At 41.4% G+C, this 24,101-nt stretch overlaps 1 protein-coding gene across 2 annotated transcripts in view; it reads right to left on the reverse strand.

Annotated features, from left to right (window-relative positions):
* Positions 1 to 24,101, reverse strand: part of LOC109419778 (uncharacterized) — a 399,312-nt gene that overhangs the window by 56,702 nt on the left and 318,509 nt on the right. For both annotated transcript variants that reach the window (XM_062850104.1, XM_062850103.1), the window contains exon 4: positions 281 to 416. In XM_062850104.1, the coding sequence (XP_062706088.1) occupies positions 281 to 416 (136 nt within the window). The remainder of the gene's footprint in view (positions 1 to 280; positions 417 to 24,101) is intronic.

Raw genomic sequence — 24,101 nt, forward strand, 5'->3', positions numbered from 1 at the left:
GTTGGCACTCTGGCTGCAACTATGTATGTGTGTACCGAGTTTGGCACGGAACACCCGCTCACGAACCAAAAGGGAAGGTCACCGTAGGTTTTGACCGGACGGACGGATGCACACCATAATCAGAATGACACCTACAACAACAGGCGAGTAGCACCTACTGGTTGCTGACGTGCGGGCAGGCAGCCGACACCCGGGTCGTAGTTCAAACAGCCAGCCAGTGTGTAAAAAAGTGGGTGGAAACACGTATCCGTCCACCATGTGCGGTTTTTTGTCCACTTACCGCAAACTTCCAAATCGCCCGTGACGATCATCGTGTGGAAGGATGGCGCTTCCGCTGACACCTCGCAGCTGTATCTGCCCGATGACAAAAGGTTTAGCGCGTTCAGCGTCACCTGGCTCTCGTTGGATGAGACGCGCTGTTGGGCGAGAGGAAAAGAGAAGAGATAAGGTTACACGGTGGGCATCAAAAGTAATAGAAAGTGTAGTCGTTGCAAAAAGAGATCGATTTAAATGGGTTGTGTAAGGTTGTTAAAACAATGCATGTTGAAAAAGTACCTAATTGCTTTCTTATATGCACATGTTGCCTTTTACCAAAGATTTTTAAGTAATTAATTAATTTATTATATTTGCTTTTACTGTTACCAGATTTAATAGTAGCCGTTACATACTGTAAACTTATGAAATCGGTGCTAGAACCCCAAAGAACCAAATTTAACCTTAAAATCGCGACATCTGTACTGGTTTCCGAGATATTTGAAAAACAAATTGAATATTTAGGTTGTTTTTCCTGGGCTGGATGCTTTTTTCAAGGAAACTACTTGAACAAATTTTAGTAGGAATCATTGGAGAAATTTCCGGAGAAACCCCTACAGAAATTCAGGAATAAAATTTCTGAACGAATTTCGGCAATAATTCTCACATAAGCCTTAACACATTCGTTGCAGGAAGTCTTCGAGGCATTTAAGGGAAATTTCAGAAAAATCTCTTATAACATTTTCCGCTTATTCGCGGATGGAATTTAAAAACAGACAGCAGCTACTCATGGAGAAATTAGGGTCCTATTGAACGAATCCTTGGAAAAGATGATGAACGGCTTTCTGAAATTTCTGTAGGAACTCCCAAATAAATTTCTTTGAGAATCCCTGAAGAAATTCTAGAAGAAATCTTAAAAGGAGTTTCTATAGGAATCCCATGAAAGATTCTTGAAGTAATCCCAAAATGAGTTCATGAAGTAATGAGTGAAGGAATCCCAGTAGAAATTCTCGAAGGAATCTCATGAGGTCTTCTTGAGGGAATCTCAAGATGATTTTTTGGAGAAGTTCTGGAAGGAATTATTGGAGGATTATTGGAAGTAATCCCAGAAGGAGTTCCTGGAGAAATCCCTTGAAGAATTCTTAAAGGAATCCTAGGAGGAATTCATGAAGGAATCTCAGGAGGAATTCCTAGAAAAATCTCAGGAGGCATTCCTGGAGAAATCCAAGGAGGAATCCCAGAAAAAAATGCCTGAAGGAATTCCTAGAAGAACCTGTTGGCGCGTATCCGGGACCAACTCCGGTCGGGTCGGGTGGACTGTATCACTCGGTAAATTTTCGGAAAGAAGGAATAACACCACTTTTGAATCACTACTTAAACACTACTTTTATTACTCTGCACTTTCACTTTTACACTACTTAACTTCTACTGGGAATTCACTTTTTCACTACACACTCGATTAGAATCACGCGACGTTAAAAATAATACTGGCTCACTCGAAGTTCCTATCCGCTATTTATATTTGTCGATTGGAATTCTGGAAACTTCGAGTAAGCGCGCGGCACCTGTTCCAGAACAGCGTGGAACACACTGGTGGCACTCAATCTCATCATCGGTCGGCGGTCGGTGCGGCTGCTGTGGTGAGTTTGTGTGAGCTACCACACGATGACAACGGCGGCGACGAGAGCATCTCACGGCACTCACCACAGACTCTCACGCTTGCTGGTGGATCGCGTTCTCGCAGTGACGTCGTCAGGATGGGTCGCGTTGGGGGTTGTAAATTGTGAGTGTTGGGTTTGGTGCTGCTGGTTGGTGTTATTGTTGCTGTGGGTTGTGTTACGCAGGGAGACGATGCACGTGCTATTCGTGATTGTCGTTATTATTGTCGCTCGGCTCGTTCCGTACGGAACATACTCCCCCCGGTTGACACGAAGTTTCAACAGCTTTCTTCGGTGATTCGTTGTCTTCGACTGCATCCTTTTTTGGCTCATGGTTCGTATGTCGTAGCTCGATGACAGATTCGTGGCGTGTTGACTTTTCCTTCAAACGGGTGTTGCAGATGAATCGGAGTACCAAAGCCATCACACGTTCAATCTTCCTGAAGTCGCTGAATCGGGAAAACAATGGAAACTCCTCTTCTACTGCTGTAGCAACTGTTTCGACGGTTGTTATTTCGGGAAGCATATTCTCGGGGATGTCTTCAATGTCCTCTGATTTGTACTCAACGCTCGAAAGGAATGACGGGCCGTACCACCAAAGACTGCTTTTGCACAAGTCGTTCGGTAGTAGTCCTCTGGAAACGATGTCCGCTGGGTTCTCCGTGGTTCGAATGTAGCACCATTGATATTCTGCTGTTTTAATGTTGATTTCGGCGATACGATTGCGTACAAATACCTTGAGTCGATGTGCAGGTCGTTTCATCCAAGCCAGAACTATTTGGCTGTCTGACCAGAGAACGACGTGACGAAACTCCATCTGTAGGACATGGACTACCTTCTCAACAAGTCGAGCCAGTAGTAGTGCGGCACACAACTCCTTTCGGGGTGTCGATAACTCGTGAAGCGGTGCCACCTTGGATTTGCTGGTAACCAGTTTTAAATTGGCTGATCCGTCGGAGAAAAGGCTTCGTACGTAAACACATGCACCATACGCCACTGATGATGCATCGGCAAATCCGTGCAGTTCGTAGTCTACGGCTTCGTCGAAGGTAATTCGTCTGGGAATAGCGATCGTTTCAAGAGCTGACAAGGAATTTGCGAAGTCCTCCCAGAACTTCTGCGTTTGGTCGTTCACTGGATCATCCCATCCAATCTTGCATTGCCAGAGCCGCTGCACAAGTAGTTTGGCAACAACGATGACTGGTGACACAAGACCTAATGGATCGAACAGTCTTGCCACCTCGGAATAAATGATCCTTTTCGTGACGGGTTGCTTCAAACTGCGCTGAATTGGCCTGGCAATTTGGAAAATGTCGGCTTTCGGGTCCCACAGTAGGCCAAGTACCTTTATCACTCCATTCGGTCCATACTCTTCCAAAGCGGCTGGCTGCTCCTGTTCAGCTGTCGGAATGTGTTCCAGTAACTCGTTTGAGTTGGAACACCACTTGTGTAGCGAAAAACCTCCTTTCTGCATGATGCCCTTCAGCTGCTTCACTGCTTCAACAGCAGCTGAAAGCGAGTCTGCGCCCGAAAGGGCGTCGTCGACGTAGAAATCCTCCTTCACGATACGGGCTCCAATAGGATAGTCTGTTGATTCGTCTTCGGCAAGTTGTTGCAAACAGCGGGTTGCTTGGAATGGTGCGGAGGCTGTCCCGTATGTTACCGTGGTAAGCTCCAGGACACGAAGGCGGTCGGATGGTTGCTCGCACCAAAACACTCGAAGAAAATGCGTGTCTCGGGGATCCATGATGATCTGGCGATACATCTTTGGAACGTCGGCGGTGAATGCAATTTTATACTTACAGAATCGTAGCATAACGTCATACAGTTCCTTCTGTACCGTTGCACCCACTTGAAGAATCTCGTTGAGCGAAAGGCTTGCTGCGTTTGCCTTTGCGCTAGCGTCAAATACCACTCGGCATTTGGTGGTTGAACTCGAAGGGCGAAGTACGGCGTGGTGTGACAAATAGTAGTTTTGCTGCTTCGGATCGTCGTTTTCCTCTCGTATCTCTCGGCAGTGTCCCAGCCGCTCATATTCTCGCATAAACTCGATGTACTGCTGCTTCAATTCTGGGTTCTTCTGAAGTCTCTGTTGCAACATCTGGAACCTTTTCAAAGCAACAGAACGGCAATCATTCAGTTCGTTGGCGTTATCTCTGAACGGCAACCTCACGATGTAACGTCCATCTTCAGTCCGCCGGTGAGTTGCGAGAAAATGAGCCTCGCACTCTTTCTCCTCGCTGGTTAGTGGGCTGGCTTCAGACACTTCTTCAATTTTCCAAAAACGCTGAATTGCCTCCTCGACGTCGTCTAGTGATGCGGTGAGCGAGTGCTGTACCTCGTTGGCGATGGAACGCTCTCTGAAGACTCCAGCTACAACCCATCCTAGGGAGGTTTCACGCAGCTCAGGGAAGTCTTCGTCGAGTCTGATGTGGCCGGGTCGTAGTAACTGCAGGAAGAGTTCTGCTCCGAGAAGCATGTCGATTTTCTCCGGCTTGTAGAACTCTGGATCTGCGAGTTGAACGCCGAAGGGGATGTTCCAGGAGGAAACGTCGATTTTGGCTGACGGAATGACTCCTGTGACGTTGGGCGTTATCAAGCACTGAACCTGCGCTTGATAGTCGGAGACTCTAGACCGGAACCTTACCTCAACTTTGTCGTGGGCGATAGTCTTGACGTCGTTGATACCTCGTATTGGCACGTCGACACGTTGTCTCTCGCTTCCGAGACGGTTCGCAAGATCAGCTGTGATAAAGTTCACCTGTGATCCGCTGTCCAGAAGCACACGGCATGGATGAAGGCGATTGTTTCTATCCACCACGTTGACAACAGCTGTAAGCAGGAACACGGTCTTCGTGGAGTTGGCGTAGTTGCACGAGAGTTGCGGGGTCTCTCTGGTCGAGGTCGAAACGGATACCTTGTTCTGGTCGATGAGAGGGTGGTTCTCCTGAGCTGGGACGGATACACTTGGTTTCGGTTCTTGTTTTGGTTCCTCGTTGTGGAGCTGCGTATGATGTCGCTTCTGGCATTTCTGGCACGTCTTCGGCGATGGACAATCTCTAGCACTGTGCCCCTTGCGAAGACAATTGAAGCACACTCCGGATGTCCTTACCTTCTCAATTCTTTTCTCGAACGGCAGGCTGCTGATTGCGTCGCATTGGTAGTTACGATGTGGACCCTGGCAGAAATCACACTTGTCCTTCTTCTGCGATTCGGTTGCAGCGGCATGAACCTTCACGCCAGCTGCCTTCGATGGTGCCTGACCTTTCGAACTCGGTTTCGGCAGTGGCTGGGAGGTGGGGTTTTGGTATGCCATTTCACAATTCTCCAGCATCTGGCACCTTGCCTGAAGAAACGAAATGGTCTGCGCATACGTTGGCAACTCACCTTTCTTTTGCGTGGCCTCCCATGCCATCCTGGTGGCTTGATCCATCGACGACGACAAGATGTGGACCAGGAAGAGGTCGGATACACCCAGGAACTTCTGATCAAGATACTTCAAACTCTCGACATGGCGGGTACACTCGTCGTGGAGTCGTCGAAGCTCCTTGCAGGTTCCCGAAGCCATTTTCGGGATATTGAATAGGCCACGGATGTGTGTCTCGACGATGATCCTCTTGTTCTCGAAGCGGTCGGTGAGGATGGCCCATGCTTGTTGATAGTTTCCCTCGCTGATGACCTTGGCATCCAGAACTCCAGCTGCCTCACCAACAAGCGCCTTGTCTAGATGGTACAGCTTGATGGCGTCGGAATCGCCAGAGTTGGCCATCAGGTCCTGGAATATGGCCTTAAACTTCGGCCAGTTGGCGTACGATCCATCGAAGGTAGGGATCGGGACCTTCAATGGTTGCTGCTGCACGATTACCTGTGGTTGCGGGAGTGGAGCTCTGGTGGCATCAGTCTCTCTGGAAACCATCAATTCGTCGATGACGGTGCGGACGTGGTTGTATCGCTCTTCGAACGCAACGTAGATCTCCTCTTGTTGGCGGAAGGTTTCATCCGGAATTGCGGCGATGAGTTTGCTGTGCACGGCACTGAATTCGTTGTAGGCATCGTCGATGTTCTTCAAATACGTCCTCAACTGCGAAGGGCTGATCACGTGTTTGGCAGTGGCAAGTGCCCTTTGCACCCGCGTTAGCTTCATACTTACTTGATCACGCTGGCGGGACAACGACGACAACTCCTTCAGTGTCTCAGCATCGGCGGTGATTTCCCAGTTGGTCGAGTAATTTTCCACATCAGCGTCCAGCTGCTGCTTCAGCTTTGCAGCTGCAGCGGCCTTAGCTGCCCTGGTCTTCGGCGTATGACTTTGCGACATGATGAAAATCCTTCGGGCGGAACACGCAGCTAACGACGGTGCGAGTGCGTGTCGGGTCGGAGCGGCGGTGCAGAATACTCCTCGGGCGATTGACGACAGATTCGGAACAACTTACAAGCGGCGGCGACAGTAGCGATTCTCTCCTTGGTCGGTGCACGTTCTGGCAAGGGTGCCACGCAAACGTGTCGGGCGGTGGTGTCGTATCCTTTCCAACGGCGGCGGGGCGGCACTGGATCCGGTTCGCTAGGACCACTATGTTGGCGCGTATCCGGGACCAACTCCGGTCGGGTCGGGTGGACTGTATCACTTGGTAAATTTTCGGAAAGAAGGAATAACACCACTTTTGAATCACTACTTAAACACTACTTTTATTACTCTGCACTTTCACTTTTACACTACTTAACTTCTACTGGGAATTCACTTTTTCACTACACACTCGATTAGAATCACGCGACGTTAAAAATAATACTGGCTCACTCGAAGTTCCTATCCGCTATTTATATTTGTCGATTGGAATTCTGGAAACTTCGAGTAAGCGCGCGGCACCTGTTCCAGAACAGCGTGGAACACACTGGTGGCACTCAATCTCATCATCGGTCGGCGGTCGGTGCGGCTGCTGTGGTGAGTTTGTGTGAGCTACCACACGATGACAACGGCGGCGACGAGAGCATCTCACGGCACTCACCACAGACTCTCACGCTTGCTGGTGGATCGCGTTCTCGCAGTGACGTCGTCAGGATGGGTCGCGTTGGGGGTTGTAAATTGTGAGTGTTGGGTTTGGTGCTGCTGGTTGGTGTTATTGTTGCTGTGGGTTGTGTTACGCAGGGAGACGATGCACGTGCTATTCGTGATTGTCGTTATTATTGTCGCTCGGCTCGTTCCGTACGGAACAGAACCCTTGAAGAAACTCCTAGAGGAATTACAGGAATAATTCCTGGTGGACTCTCTGGAGGAATCTCTGAAGGTATGTCTGGATGAATCCATGAAGGAATTCCTGGCGGAATCCTTGTAGCAATTAAAGTAAATTAGTGATAATTTAAATGGACCTTAAGATGTCCGTTCGATTTAAATAAATAAATAAATAAAAAATATTCCTGTCGGAATACCTAGAGAAATTCCTGGTGGTATCCATAGAGAAATTATGGATTGAATCCTGCAGGTACTCATGGAGGGATTTCCGAAGAAATTCCAGCAAAAATCCCAAGAGGAGCTCCTGAAGGAATCCTAAGAGAAGTTAATTAAGGTTTTTCAGGAGGAATTCTGGAAGGAATGCCAAGACGAGTTCGTGAAGAAATACATGGAAAAATTGCTAGGTATACTTTGTGGACTTCTAAGAGCAAGTAGTGAAGAAATCCGAGTTGTAATTGTTTGCGATGATAGCAAGAATTCCTGAAGAAATCTCAGTAAGAATGTCTGAAGGAAATCTAGCAAGAATTTTTGCTGGCATTTCAACAGAAATTCCAACAGAAATCTTTGGAGAACCCCTCTTAAAATTCAGTCATAAAATCCTGATGAGATTCATTAAAAGCTCCTGTTGGTATTTCAGAAGAAATACGTCCATGGTTTCATCCAGAAATTTCTCCTAGGATTCCTCCAGATAGTCCACTTGAAGTTCCTCCATGAGCTCCGCCTGTTATTCGTCTAATGATTCATCGATGATTTTTCCAGTGGTCTATCCGAGAAATCGCGCAATAATTCCTCTAATGATTTCTCCTAGGATTCCTTCCGCGTTCCAAAAATACTTTGAGAAATCGTACCTGAATTCCTGCTGGGTTTTCTTCAGAAATTTTTTACCCTCAAGGGATTTTTATATGAATTCCTCCAGAAATTTCTCCTGTGGTTTTTACAAGGTTCCTCTAGAAATTCTTCAAGATATTTTTTTTTGGGTTTTCCTCATAACCTGCAGGAACAGAAATTTTTTGGTGCTCGAGAAATATCTACATGAAAGCTCGACAAAAATATTAGTAGGAATTTCTGAAGTAATTATAAGTAGAATCCCTAAAGCATTATGGGAAAATTTTGTCGATTCAGATTATTTTGAATTTAATGTAACGCTGATACAAATTTTATTTTGACTTTTTGTCTCCCCCCCCCCTTCAAAAATTTTTGGGGTTTCTGCTACAAATTTCTGCTGGGTTTCTCCCTAGATTTCTCAAGGACTACTCCGAAAATTGCTCCGATGATTCCTCCAGGAATTACTGAAAGGATTTCTCTAAGGATACATCAACAAATCATTGACGGAATAACATCAGGAACTCCTACGAAAACTCAGAAATGCCAAAAGATACTCTTGGGGAAATTCATCGGGAACTCATTGGAGATATTATCTAGGAACTCCTCAATAAGTCCTTACTGTAATTACTCTTAAGATTTCCTTAGATTTTTTGAGATTTTTACAGAGACTTTCCAGAGATTCACTTAGTTTTCTTTTTATACCTGTAGAAATGCTAGGATTCCTTTAGATATTCTTACTGAGATTTCTTTAGAAATTCTTGCCGGGATTTCCCAAACAATTTTTTTGTGGGATTTCTTCAGTAATAGCTCTTAGCAATCCTCCAATTAGCCCTTGAGGATTCCCAGCAGAACTTATCTGAGGAATCACTGCCAACCTTCCAGCTGCATTCCACCAGATATTCCGTAATGAATTCCAGCAGCATTTATGCAGCAATCCCAGCAAGATTTCCTGAAGGAATTTCAAGTAAATCCAAGTGGATAGCGAGGATTACTGGGTATATTCTGAGAAAAGTTTCTGAAGGAATCATTGTGGAAATCCAACAGGATTTTTTAAAGAAATATCAGGAGGATTTACAGCAGGATGTTTTATAGGAATCTCAGCTGCAACTGCTTAAGTAATTCCAACAATAATTTCTGCATGAATCCTAGATTCCATCCAGTAATTTCTCCTCTCGTGATTTTTCAAGGGATTTCATAAAGGACTCCAACAGGAAATCGGCTAGGAAATTTTTCGTTGAGGGGCAGATTTTGTTCCACTTGGACCATTACTCAGGAAGAAGAAAAAACCGAAAAATGTGTATTTTTTATCAAAGAGAAACAACTTTGTTGAATTCACGTAAATTGCCAGAAATCGCCAGAAAAAAAAAAACAATAAAATGTTTAACTCGTATAACTGATTGATTATTTATTTAGGTAACCCCTAAATTGCAACCAATTGATACAAATGGCAAATGGCACGATGGCAAATGATGCAACCGCTACTTTTGATGCATATTTTCATCCCAAATGCGTTTTTGTATCGGCTCAATCGAGTTTTTAACTTTACGGAGCCGTAATGCATTACCTATTGCCAGTTTCGATTACCAATTTATTTGTATATACTAATGTTAGTTAAGTCGGTCCCCGGTAGTCAAAACTGCTCAGGAATAGTGAAACACATATAATGTGATTGATTAAGAGGGTGAAATCTGGGAAAAAGTTTTCCCTGCAATGCAATGATCGATGGTGGAGATGTAAGTTCTGATGGAAAAAGAAGGAGTTTATTTGCGAATCTTAATGAAAAACAGTCTTTTTTAAGATTCTGAACCAGTGACCCACCTAAATAATTCCGGCCACAGGGACCATTCCGACGTGCTGTTACAAACTAGACATATGTATGTACCTGTATACTGTAAAACAGAGGCTCCCAATCTTTTTGCCATACGGCACCTTTTGTAATTTTCGAAAATTTCACGGCGCACCAGCATCTTTCAACAGAGAATTTTTATTATTTAAGATCAAATTTAGTTAAAAAATATTCAAAATCATAAATATTTTTTTGTTTCATGTTTTCTCAAAATTCAAATAAAATTGAGTGCCTGATACTTTTGCCAGTATTGGTATGATGGTATGAACTACCAACCAAACCGATCTGTTTAAAAGTACAGATCGTACGGCAGAAGTTTCACGCATTCGATGTATTCGCTCAATACATGGCCTTCATGTCTAATTTCACCTTTTATAAATTTTCACACTTGTTCGCAACCTAGCGTATACTATCATATCTATCATTTCATTATCCACTTTGATCTATACTCCCTTACACTCTGATTATAAAAAGACCGATAAAGTCATAAAATGATTAACTTGGGTTCTAGAAAGAATTCGTCGGGTAAGATTTTCAGGTAGAGTTTCCTTAACCCTTCAGGACGCGCGCCGTTATAAGAAATACAACACCACCAAAAAGCTTCGTTCGGCGCTCGGGCGAGCGCGGTGAAGTTTTAGGCTTAAATAGCCGCGCGTCCTGGAAGGTTAACCAATTTTGCTTAAGTCTATGGTAACCTTTAGTTGAAGAAGAAACCGTTATATTTTTGGCTAATTTGTATATGATCGTTCATAGGAAATTCTCAAGGAAGTTTCAAAGGAATATCAAAACCATTTTTACGAAATATACGGGATTATTCTTTGCTATAAGTAAGGCAATTGTGAATCAATTAACATGAAAACATGAACACTGGGAGGCACGTTCAATACAATCTGTGAACCAAAAATCAATTTGATAGGGACAGGATTGCTAGCAAAAGTACCTGATCCACATGATTCTACGTGATCTCTTCAACATAATGGAGCAAGTGAATGAATTCCAACAGTTTTTGCACCTGATGCTTATTTATTACGAAACAGTTCTCTACCGGTTTAATCAGGAAAGTATATGTGGAGAACCATCAGGCCTATGAGCATGGAGCATCTAAATGACATCGAACTGGCTGATGATGTTGCTCTCTTTACTGAATGGTTAACTGTTTTCCAGTTAGGTGTAAACATGGTCACCCAAGCAACACGAATTGATTCAAAGCCAGTAACAGCAACCTTAGTGCAATTTTTTCACTGCCCGTATTGTAGACGATAGAACACAAAAAGCGCAGATTCGGAATCGTTATGCAACTTAAATGAGAGAGAATGATAAAAATATCGAAAAAAGAGTTGTCCAGACACGAATCATGGACACCAGGAGTATTAACTACTCACCTTACATACTACACCAAATGCTCTGTGAGAGAATTGCTGCTCAACACACCATAAAAGCTACTGAAGTTACTTGTTACTTCATTGCACCTTCATTGTCACAAGTTAGAGAACTGTTAAAAAGAAAATATGCGCAAATTTTTACAGCACATTTGGAACATAATCTGAGCAAACAAGCCGGAGTTGGATATTGCATGGTTGTAACATAGCACATTTAATGCAATCTGACTGTTTTATCACTTGTGTGGAATATGTAAGCTCTGCCTCCACGAATCGAAGTCAAACACGAGGTATTTTCTGATTTCTATGAAACAAAGGCGAAACTTTACGAAATTCGGAGTTTAAATGCAACTCAATTGACAAGATGGAAATTGTGTGTGCTTTCAGTGAAACTGAAAGCATTTGGGATGATGTTGGAGATTGACACTCTCATTTTTTCATTCGTGTTTGGCGACATTTCTTTGTCAGCTGAATGCCTCTCTTTTTTCATTCAATTCTCTATCACGAATATTTTTTCGCACGTCGTAAAATTTCCAGTTTCTGTTAACAGACGCACATTCCGAGTTAATGGACAAATAGAGCAGATAATTAGTATTCTAATTTACTACTATACACAAGTTTTGGGGTGATTTGAAGCATAATCGGTAATTACGGTCTAGTTATATTTCTCAGTGAAAATTGTCAGTGACACAAAAATGAATGAATAAGCGAGAAAATTCATTCACCAAAATGAATTTTATTTTGATCCCTCAGTTGAGAATTTTCAAAGTTCACGTTGAATTTAACTCCTAATTGAAATTTAAAATTTTAAACTTTGGTTGCAGGTGCTGCTTGGGCAATTTGTTCAGTTTAACGGTAGCTGAGTAATCATAGGAGAATGTTAAAAGTTTTCAATGTCTTGGTGGCCGAAGGCAAGGGCTGTTTTTTTTTTGAATTTGAGAAATGTGTAAAAAAAAAAACAATCAGATTATTCGAAGCACAAAAATACGAACTTTCAGTTAAAACGTGAACTCTGTGCTGCTGTGTGTTCCAGTGAAACCTGGTATGTATCAATGGAGAACATGTAATGGCTTCAAGTTTCCGTGAACAGATACCTGTGTTCATGCATGGTGGTTAGTCCAGATGCAGTACAAGAGGTGGTCCAGGGGTTCGGAGTCGGCTTCGTAGGTCATAACGGTGCCCTGCGGTCGAGATCGACCCTTACAGCGATTAAGTGGCCGCGGAGAGGAAGTCCCGGTAGCGGTGCTGTCGTGGCGTCGGTCTACTGGGTTGGATCCAAGCCCGCGGTTGGAAAGGGGTCCCCGGCAAGGGTCGGGGCAGGTGGAGACCCTGCCGTCAGCAACCTACGGATGCATCTGATAGGGCCTGAAGGGTAGTGATACCCTTCCTTTGCGGGCAGGTCAGATCGGGTTGCATGTGGGCATCAGTTCTTGATGTCCGCTCAGCAGTAGGGCGCGGGCGGGGTTGACTCTGCCCGCCTTCCGAGGACAAAGGGAGTGGCGAGGACCACTCGGGAAACTGGCTAAGCGCCAGCATGCTACCGTGATGGACTCTCCAAAGCGAGTCATCGATGTTCGTTGCTGCAGGCTACGCAGCTAACCTTGTGGGTGCGATGTGCACTAGCCCCTCTCTGAAGCAATACCTTCTTGGTGGTTCCGGAGAGACGTAGGGTTTGGCGACCATAGGAATGGTTTAGTGGGTACGAGGAGAGAGTAGTCCTGGATTTTACTTTTGTTGTAGAAGACGGCCTGTCAGACCTACACTACCCTAACCTTCTGTTAGGGTGTCTGTTGAGCAGATTATCCCCCTATGGTTTAGAAGGAAAAAAAAATGCATGGTGGCCAGAAGTTTTGCAAAAGTTTTCTTATGAATGACAGTAAGCAAATTGGACAATAACTGGAAGTTTGACAGGATTTTTGTCAGGCTTCAGAATCGGAACAGTTCCCTTTTTATTCTTTTTTCCCATTTTTATTTAAATTATGCTCCCCGCGCATTTTTAAAATAGAAAATTGCTAGCATTATTCTTTAGCGGAAAATCGTCATTATCAAAAGAAGTATAACTACCGACTATGCAATTGTACTACGTTTCACTTGACGTTTCATCATCACCTCGTTTCATTAACCCACTCTAGGCACATGCGGCTCTCCTTAAATAATTGATTTTTGAGCAATTAAAAAGTCAAAAGTGCAATGAATAAATCATCAGTTGCAATAAAAAAAAGTCATTTTTCCCACCAAATAACTTCGAATTTTCCATAAATAAATCCGATTTTTCCATAATAAATTAGAAAATTCACAATAAAAATATCGAAAAAGCAATAAATAATTCAAAAAGTGCAATAAACGAAAAAATAAATTCTCAATAAATGTTAAAAAACGAGCAATAAACGTAAATGCATTTTGAGCCAAAAAAAATGCACGGACCATGCGGCGAAGCCGCGTAGTGGATTGAGGAACTGAGGCGGCAGAAGGCCGCCGAAGTTTCCGATATCCGATGCACCGCAACTGCATCGTTTCGGTTTTAGGCAAACCACAGATCCAAGTATTTGCCCGGTATAATGCAAACATAGATGTTATCCCTTTTTTAGGTCCGACGAGCGATAGCGAGTTCGAACAGCAAGCGATTCGTTGGTAAATTGCAGTCATAGTTACGCAGGCTTTTCAGACGTTTCAATCATATTTTTTTTTGTTTTTATTAACGTGTATTTTAACTTAAATGCTAATTCTACACTATTTCAATCATATAACTGCAATTCAGCATTTCACTGCCTCAAACTTTCCTGCATTTGTTTTTCATGGGTAATTTAGTCATTTTTTTATTGCATTTTTTGAATTTTTTATTGCTTTTTCGATATTTTTTTATTGTGAATTTTCTAATTTATTATGGAAAAATCGGATTTATTTATGGAAAATTCGAAGTTATTTGGTGGGAAAAATTACTTTTTTTATTGCAACTGATGATTTATTCATTGCATTTTTGACTTTTTTAATTGCTCAAAAATCGATTATTTATGGAAACTTTTGATTTATTTATGCATTTTTTTTTTAATTGTTTATGGAACTTTTGTTATTTATTACTGCTTACACCCCTGTTTCTTCACTGGGACTTTTCGAATTATTTATGGGAAATTTTGTATTTATTATGGAACGTTGAATTGTCTGCCGTCCAAAATACTGCCTTGCTTGCCAATTTTAAACAACACTTCAAATCAAACTGTGTGATATTCAAAAGTTCCAAGAGGGGAAGTAAAAATAGCTGATTTTTTGTTAACACGTCAAATTGTTTCGTACTATGACCTCTCTGTTGAAGCGAAAAAGCGTGCGCCTTCAATCGACTCTAGGCGCTCACAATTTGACAAACAATTTCCTGCTCTAAATCGTTCTCAATCTGATTCCTAATTGAAGCACGAACAGCTTCATTTAACTTGTTCCGAAGAAATAGCGGGCCAAATACCACCCACACACCCACTCAAGTGTCGTCATTTCATCTCAATCGCAGCACCCATCATCATCATCATCGCCATCGCCATCACCAACGCCGTTGCCCCATCACCACTTGAACCATTCAAAAGCTCGCCCTAGCAGCGCGGCGGCGGCATTCCCCCTCCACGGCAGAGCATAAACTTTGATCATCATTTCTGCCAAGGCCACTTCCGCAGCGGAAGTAGGAATCCCTTTGCTACACGGGAGGGGTCCCCCCCAGCCGGCCCGCGAGAACTTGAACTCGACGAGTTTGGTTATTAGCTGTTTTCAATTTTCGACCGGCAGCAATTTTGCTCCTTCTCTATCGTCGTCGTCGTCGTCGTCATCACCCAAAATAGCGAACAAGGAAAGGACGCACGACAACGAACGACGCGATGACGATGCCGTCAAGTGGAAATGAGCAGCACATGAATTACTTTGGCACGCCTTCCAGTTTTAGCTTCTGAAGCTCTCTCTCTTCAAGCACTTTCACCGAAATAGCCTGTGCTCTGTTGTGCTTTGTTGGAATGGGGGAATGGACGAGGTATCGTGGGAAGCAGACCAACTTTCGTCTGTCTTTTGCTGTGTATTTTCCGCAAATTGCAGCTTCACTCGTGAAGCGGCGTCACAAAATCAAACTTGAGCCACCTCGAGCTCTTGCGATGCTGTTGCCGAAACGAACATAGTTTTGCTGGTCCTAGAGCTGTTGTACTACTGTTGCTGCCTGTAGTGCTTCCGAGAAACTTCTGCACTGCAAAGGACTATTTCACGAAATTACTTAAACTAGTCTTATTAATTGTTTGGCAGTGGATTTCGTCGAGCGGCGGCGGCGGCGGCGTGGTGCTACATAATTGGGAAACTTTTCCGGTGGTCTTGGTGGTTGGTGGCTGTTGTGGTGAGCCGTGGCGTGGCGTAGCGTCAAGTGGATTACCAAAGAAATTATGAATGGTTAGGATTGAGCTGGCTGCAGAGAGGAGCTTTTCTGAACATTTTGATAATAATTCAGCTCAAGTGGTAACCTGTGGCTACATACTTTCGTGCAGTTATGGATTTTAAAATGAAATCATTTAGAATTCCCAGGTTTTCTAAAGGCCGGCGTGTTCACGGGCATCCTATGAAGTTGTTGGCATCTGCCTGATGCTCTGATAAAAATTAGCTTCGTGATTATTTTTGTCACTTTTTTACCATTTTGTCAGCTTTTTTAAACAAGGAAAATAAATAACTCCCGCTGGGATTCCTTCAGAAATTCTTGCTGGTACTTCTGCACGACTTTCATCAGTTATTCCTACAGGAAATCCTGTAGGGATGTATCCAGAGATTTCTGAAGGGGTTTCTTAGATAACTTCTTCAAAAATTACTTCGCGAACTCATACAAAAATGTATCTATGAATTTTCCTAGGGATACTTTCAAGTATTACTTTTAGGACTGCTTCCGAACTTCCTGTTTGGATTTTCGAGAAACTCTACCGGAGATTCATCTAAGAATTTCTTCAGAGATCCCTCTGGAATATCACAAAAAATCTCTATGGATACCTTTAGGTATTTCTCCAGAAGTTACTCAAACATAACATCCAGGAATTCCTCTGGGATTGCATCTTTTAGAAAAATCTCTTGGTGCTTCTTCAGGAATTTGTCTTTTTTTCTGGAATCTCTGCGTAGATTCTTCTTGAAATTCTTGCTGAGAATTTTCGTGGAATTCATGATACAATTTCTCAAGTCTTTTCTACTGGAATTCTTACTGGCATTGCTCCAGATGTTCTCCCAGAATCTTTTCAGGAATTGCTTTAATGGTTCTTCTAGAAATTGCTCCAGGGATTTATCTAGGAGTTCTTCATGGGATGCCTCTAGGGATTTCTTCGAAAATTGTTTATAGGGAAACTTCTGTAGAGGCTTCAACAGAAATTTCTTACGAGATTCCTTCAGGAACTCCTGTAAGGTTTCGTTCTGTAATTCCTCGGATTATTTCTCAAAAATATTTTCTACTTCTTCCTCCAGGAATTCTACCAAGGATTTCTCTTTAGATTTTTTTCCAGGTTTCTATAGGGATTCTTTCAAGATTTTTTTCAAAGAGTCCTCTATGAATTTATCCGGGGGTTCCTTTACGAATCGTACTTCCTGTTGTAACAAGCGTGCTTTTTCGTTATTGGCGTATCCGCTCCCAGTATTAAGTATGTGTCATGGAAACAAGGAAGGGATGTTTTAGCATTAAACAATTTGAAAACTAATGCGGAAGGCAGAACATGAACCTGGTAGTACACTACGGAAGATTAAAACGAAACAATTGAAATTCCATCAAACATGGTGAATTTGTGTTATTGCCTTTTTTTCTTTTCGGAGGATATTCCTGAAGGAATACCTTTCGATACTTTTTGTAAAAAAATGAGATATTATAAATAAAGTTTCTAGAAATTTTCTGAAGGAATCCATGAAGAAATATCTAAAGCATGATCTAAAGAAACCCTCGAAAAAACTTCTTCAAATTTGGAAGCATTTCAGGCGATATTTCTCAATGAATGGCTGAAAGAATACGCGTGGTCCATGGAGGAACCCTGAAGAAATATCTGCGAAAATATATAGCAGGTATTCCAAAAGTAATCTCTGTATGAATTTCACTACGACCATTGAAAAAATCGAGCAATAATCTTTTTTTTTGACACATTCTAGATACATTCCTGCAACAGTAACCAATTATAACTTCTTAAGGCATTCTTGTTGAAATTTCGGAGGGAAAATGTGTCAAAGGAGTTTTAGTTTTTCCAAATTGGTAGGGAAATTTCTGAAGAAATCTATGCACAATTCGTGAAAGATTTTTCAAAGAATCTCTGGGGGATTTGAAAAAATCCCTGGGAGGTTCTCTGAAAGAATCTCTGAAGGAATTTCCAAAGAAATCCATGAGAGGCTTATCTTAAAAAAAAATCACAAGAAGGAACATTCTGCAGAAAAAAATTTCTGAAGAAATTTTCACGTAAATATCTTAAGGAATTCTTGAAAGAACCCTTGGGAGAGTTTGAGAAAAATCCGTAAAAAGAATTTCGAAAAAAAAATCCTTGGAGAATGATGTGATAAAACTCCTGGTGTAATTTCTGAAGGAATCAATGGAAGATTATCTAAAAGACTCCTTGGAGGAATATTTGAAGAAAACCTTGAAGAGATTTTTGTTGCAGTTTCTAGAAATAGACTTGCCTGCACTGAGCCCAAGAAATTTCTTCTCTTTCTATTTATAATCATATACATCAAAAGCTGTTCCGTGGTGTATTGTCGTCTAAAATTAAATGACAATGTTTTGTTTATATCAAGACTGGCAAGCCACCACAAAACAGTTCAACATACCAGCGGTTAATCAAAAGAGCAGAATTTCTATGTGTTGAGAGCAGACTAGCCTGCATACAAGAATTTCAAATGGAATTCCTGGAGCATTTTCAGGGAGAAACTTTGAAGGAAACACTGAATGGATCCCTGGAAAAAAATCCCCGAAAACTTTGGATGTATTTCTGAGAAAAAAATTGGATTTTTTCTACGAAATTTCTGATTTTCTAAGGAAATCGCTGAAGAATTTCTAAAAAAATAGAGAATTATTCGAAAAATCCTGGTTGGAGTATTTTATGGGACTCATGAAGAAATCTGTATGAAATTTTCTGAATGGATCCAATTGAACGAACGATTTTGGAAGGAATCTAAGGGGCCATCCATTAAGTACGTCACGGTCCAAGGGGGGAGGGGGGGTTTGTGAAAGTGTGACAAGCAATGTATTAAGTATAGGAAAAACCCGTACGAAGGGGGGAGGGGGGGTCGAAAATTCTCAATTTTAGCGTGACGTACTTAATGGATGCCCCCTAAGAAAGATTTTAAAACCAAGGGCTGAAAGTCTCTCTAATAAAGACAAATCAATCAATCAAAGATTTTAAAAAGGATTGTTTTTGAAGAATTTCATGAGCAACTTCTGAAGGATGGAGGAATCTCTAAATTCCTCTAGAGTTTATTGCAGGACTTTCGTGAGGATTCTCTGGTGGAAACTTCGGTGGATTTTTTTATGCAATCTTTGGGTGATCCTTAGAGAAATCGCAGAAAAAAATGAGATAGAATTCTTTGGGAAATTTCCAAAGGAATCCAAGAAATATTTCTAAGAGTCTCTGGAAAAATTTCTGAAGGTATCGGTTCAGAAATGTCTGTAGAAATCCATGGGGATTCCTGGAGGGGTTTTTGAAGGATTTCCTGGAGGTTATTCTGAATGAATTCAGCTAGTAATAACTGAAAACGTCTTTGGAATGTTTTCTAAAGCACTCCTTGGGAATATTTTTGAAAGAATCTGAAGAAAAATTTCCGGAGAAATCTATAGTTGAATTTACGACAAAATTTAGGTTAATTTCTGAATCAATCAATGCAATATGTACGAATACCATGCCATGAGAACATTTCACAGGGAATCTAAAGATAAATTTCTGAAGGAATTCGTGGAAAAAATCCTGGAAGAAAGGAGGATTATTGAATAAATTTATGAAGAAATCCATGGATTTTTTTTTCCATTAGAATCCTTTGAAAATTTTTGGGAGGAATCTCTGGAAGATTTTTTGGACGAACTTTCAATGTTTTATAAAGAGTCCATTCCCGGAAAATTTCCAAAATTCTACCTGATAGAACTTTCGTAATACATCTTTGAAAGATTTTTGAAAAAAAAAATCCGTGAAGCATTTTCTGGATGAATTTTTGGAGGAGTCCTTGGAGAATTTTCCATAACTTCTAAAGGACTTTCTGAAAGTTTTTTTTTTCAATATAAATTCCGGATGAATTTCTGAAGGAGTCTTGGAAAAACTCCCTCAACCCCCATTGAAAAAATTGACTTAATGTGTTGAGAGTTAGCTTGGCGCATCAAATTTGAAAAAAAAAAACGGGAATCAATTTTGACAATGATGTAAGAATCAGAGAGGATATTTTTCTCATATTTATGTTTGCAAAAACAAATCAGATATATCAAATGTTGCCATATTTCAAAATTAAGCATTTTTAGCCACTAAAGGAAAGTAAAAAATAATATCTCATAACATGTATGAAGGAATTAAAAAAAATAAACTAAGGAAATTTGAGAATGCAAAAAAATGTAAATAATCTCATAGGCAATTCCCAAATATTTGGCTTTACATATGCAATAGACCCGTAATGTATAGAAAGCGACCTGTGAAAGAATTAACCTCGGAATTTTGAGTTGAAGTTAAAAGGCGTCATGAAGGGTTTTTATCGGCCAAATTTCCTGAAACTTGGTCGCACAATTCAGCTTGGTTGAGAAGGATTTGAGGGCAACATTGAGTACAACAGCTTTCAAAAAACTCAACATGACGAAAAAATAAAACTGTCCAAAATACACAATTTCCCCAAGCATACCTTCGAATCTTCTCGCCCTTCTGAATTCTATTTCAATTTATCCATCTCTCACTTAGCCAGTATTAGTGGTCCAGTTATGTTTTTGGAATTAAGTTTAACTTCCATTCAGATGGTTCAGACGCAAATGTCGAAAATAATAAATTAATAAAGTACCGGAGCGTAAAACATTTGGTAAAACATGTCAAAATATCACGAATATTGTGCCAAAGCTCAAATTATGCAATTGTACTCATACAGGGGATGGCCAAAATATTTGGGATAGGCAACTTTTTTTTATCACAAAAAAGTTCAACGAGCTGAAACTTTTCATAGAGTCAGTGGCGTAGCCAGAAATTGTCTCTGGGAGGGGTTTTCAACGGTCAATGCTACCTTTTTTGATTTGACACTTGCATTTCGTACAATGTAATGAGCAATTGTATTCGTAATTTGAAAAAAGCGGCGCAGCCGAAAAATTTTTTCGTCGCAATGCGCTATATACTGAAAATTTGTTCCACAAATTTTGGCTCTGGGGGGGGGGGGGAGGGGGGGGGTTTAACCCTAAAACCCCCCCGTGGCTACGCCAGTGCATAGAGTGCATCAAAAAATCTCAAATTCTTTCTGTTTTTCAACCTATTACATATTTGTGCATCATTGCTACAAACGTGAGCTAGATTAATGAATTTTTCGCGAATGTAAAACACTATTTTTATACTACTAATTTTACATTTCTCGGAAATTAGAAAACCGAATTGAATGAAATTTTCAACGTTTATCACAACTAGCTGTGATTTGACAACTGTTGAGCTCAAAATAGCACCGCACTCTAGATTGGTTTCATTTCGGTTGTGTTGATTTTCTTCCCAGCTCATAGAAGTTAACAAAAAGTGGACAAAAATCGGTGAAACATGAAAAAGTTTGAGCTGTCGCATATTTTTTATTTCCAATTTATCTAGATAGTCAAAGCTAGAAATCGAAAGATAAAGAGTAGTTCTTCCAAACGAAGAACAGTAATTGTTGTTTTGTTGGGAGGTCTAATAGTTCTGGTGAGCCAAATTTGAGCCATTTGTATGGAGGTTTCACTTTTTTGCGTTCCGTCCCGAAAGGGATATTGAAGAAAATAAGTCAAATTTACTATACCACACACAAAATACTAAATGTGTGATATCATAGATATCTTGAGAATAGAAGTAGAAAATCTTTGGATATGAAAACTAAAATGTTAATGACCTTGATGTAAAAAAAAATGTGTTTTATCGTGAAAAATCCTAAAATTGTCAATTCATCATAACTTTTTTCATCGTTCAAAAAAGTACCTATGTTTTTAAGACTTGTGAAGCATGACATTATTTTTGATAAACGTTCAAAATTTCCTCCAATTCGGCTCACTGGCTTCCGAGATATGACAGTTCAAAAGTAAGTTGTTTAAAAATTGTGTTTTACGAGAACGGTTTTAATTTCGCGAGAGATTGTAGAATCGTGCTCAAATTTGTACCAATGTTGATCATATAATAGGTTAACTAACAGTCAAAATTTGAGAATTTTTGATGCTCTCTATGAAAAGTTTTAGCGCGTTGACTTTTTTGTGAGAGAAAACAAATTTTCCTATGCCAAACATTTTGGCCATTCCCTGTATATAAGGACGACGCAAATATTATTTTTCTCTTATGCAAGAGACCTCAGATTGGGTACGAGGGGGGATGATTGGTACAAAAATAAATAATGATCAAACAAATAAAACCCTGATTAATTCACCTAGTGGTGATAGCGCCTTTCTCGTCGAATATGTACTCATGATGTCGACGTAAGCCGAAGTGTTCCTGAATCCTGAGAATACTTTATTGAGAAAAGCAAGAATTTTATCAAAGCCATTATCGAATAGAAAAACTTATTGATGACGCATATTCCGACGTTATGTTCAACGTATAGGCAGAGCTTAAAAATATCAGAGCACTCAGTTAACTGCTTGACCACCTTCACTGTCATTGGAGGCCAATCTATATGAAGACGATGATTACAAGATAAGATATAACCTTTTTCACAACCACAGATCACTTTGGGGTCGTCGACAAAGTTTTTTCTGTACACTTCAGGGTATATTTTATTATCGCTGATTACAAGATCCATGTAAAATTGAACAAAAAAAAATGCAAGCAAGTGAAATTTCCCAAACTAAATCCCAATTAAATTTCAATCACATTACAGAGCGCGAGGGCGCAAGCAATCACATCAGAATTTTTTGCAGTAACTTTAGACGCAAAAGGGGATTGAAAAAAATGTTCAGGGTTGTTGCGATTAAATTTTAATTTTCCCATACAACGTTGACTGTAAGGATGAGTAGGAATCTGAAATGGTGTGATTTGATGAGTTCTGAGATCACTTTAGTTTTGTCATGATGAAGAGAACAATTACACATATCTATCGCTTGCTATGATTTTGCTCACTTTCGTAGTTCCGGCAAAGCACCCAAAGTTGGTTCTGTAATACTGCTGGTAGTCTCTAATGTGGTTTGAGCCTATTTTTTTGCTAACCGGTAATCAGGTTATCAAAAAAGCCGCGATTTGACGTGTAGCATGCATTAGTTTGGTTAACTTTTGTATATGGCCACTTCCGGCGGGACACCCGGAACCACAAACACTACCGGTAGTAACATATGTAGTCTGTGCCTATTTTCTTACTAACCGTTCATCAGGTAATCGAAAAGGCCGTGATTTGATGCACCGAATGCATGAGTTTGGTTCAGTTTTACATTTTACCACTTACGGCGAGACATCTGAAACCAGGACAGTACCAATCGTCAAAATTAGGCATGAAACTAGTTTCCTCTAACTGTTCACCCAATTTCCTAGAAAGCCACGAATTGATGTGTCACATGCATAGGTTTGGATCATTTTTACATTTTACCAATTCCAGCAGGACACCCGGAACCAGTTCTGGAACACTACCGGTAGTCTCTAATGTGATCTGAGACTATTTTCTTGCTGATCGTTCTTCAGGTTATCGAAAAAGCCGGTATTTAATGAGCCGCACACATGTGTTTGGTTCCCTTCCAAATTTGTCCACTTCCGGTGGGACACCCGGTATCGGTTCTGGAACACTACTGGTTTTCCCTAATGTGGTCTGAGATTTTTTTGGTTAACCGTTCATCAGATTACCTAAAAAGCTGCGATTTGATGTGTCACATGCATGGGTTTGGTTCTCTTTTACATTTGACCACTTCCGGCGGGACAACTGCAACCGATTCCGGAACACTACCGGTAGTATCTAATGTAGTCTGGTTCTATTTTCTTGCTAGTCGTTCATCGGGTTTTCGAAAAAGCCGCAATTTGATGTGTTGCATGCATTACTTTGGTTCACTTATGTATTTGGCCACTTCCGGCGGGACACTCGGAATCGGTTCCGGAACACCACCGGTTCAGATATGGTCTAAGACCCTTTTCCTGCTTACCGTTCATCAGGTTATCAGAAAAGCCGCAATTTGGTGTGTCGCATGCATGGGTTTGGTTCACTTTTGTATTTGGCCAATTCCGGCGCGACACTCGGAACCGGTTCCGGAACACTACCTGTAGTTTCTAATGTGGTGTGAGCCGATTTTCTTGCTAACCGTTTATCAGGTTATTGAGAAAGCCGCGATTTGATGTGTCGCATGCATAGGTTTGCACCACTTTAATATTTGGCCACTTCCGGCGGGACACCCGGAACCGGTTCTGGAATACTACCGGTTCATATATTGTCTGAGACTATTTTCCTGCATACCGTTAATCAGGTTATCGAAAAAGCCGCTATTTGATATGTCGCATGCATGGATTTGGTTCACTTTTTTATTTGGTCACTTCCGGCGGAACACCCGGAGCCGGTTCTGGAACACTACCGGTTCAGATATGGTCTGAGAGTATTTTCCTGCATACCGTTCATCAGGTTATGGAAAATGCCGCGGTTTTATGTGTCGCATGCATAGGGTTGTAGCATTTTCATATCTGGCCCCTTCCTGGGGTACCGGTCCGGAACACCTAAATGGCCATAACTCCGGAATGGCTGGACCGATCCGAACCATTTTCAATAGGAAACAATAGGACCAGATTCCGCGTCGAATGAACCGT

This window comes from Aedes albopictus, chromosome 2, assembly GCF_035046485.1.
Source record: "Aedes albopictus strain Foshan chromosome 2, AalbF5, whole genome shotgun sequence".
Taxonomy (NCBI): domain Eukaryota; kingdom Metazoa; phylum Arthropoda; class Insecta; order Diptera; family Culicidae; genus Aedes; species Aedes albopictus.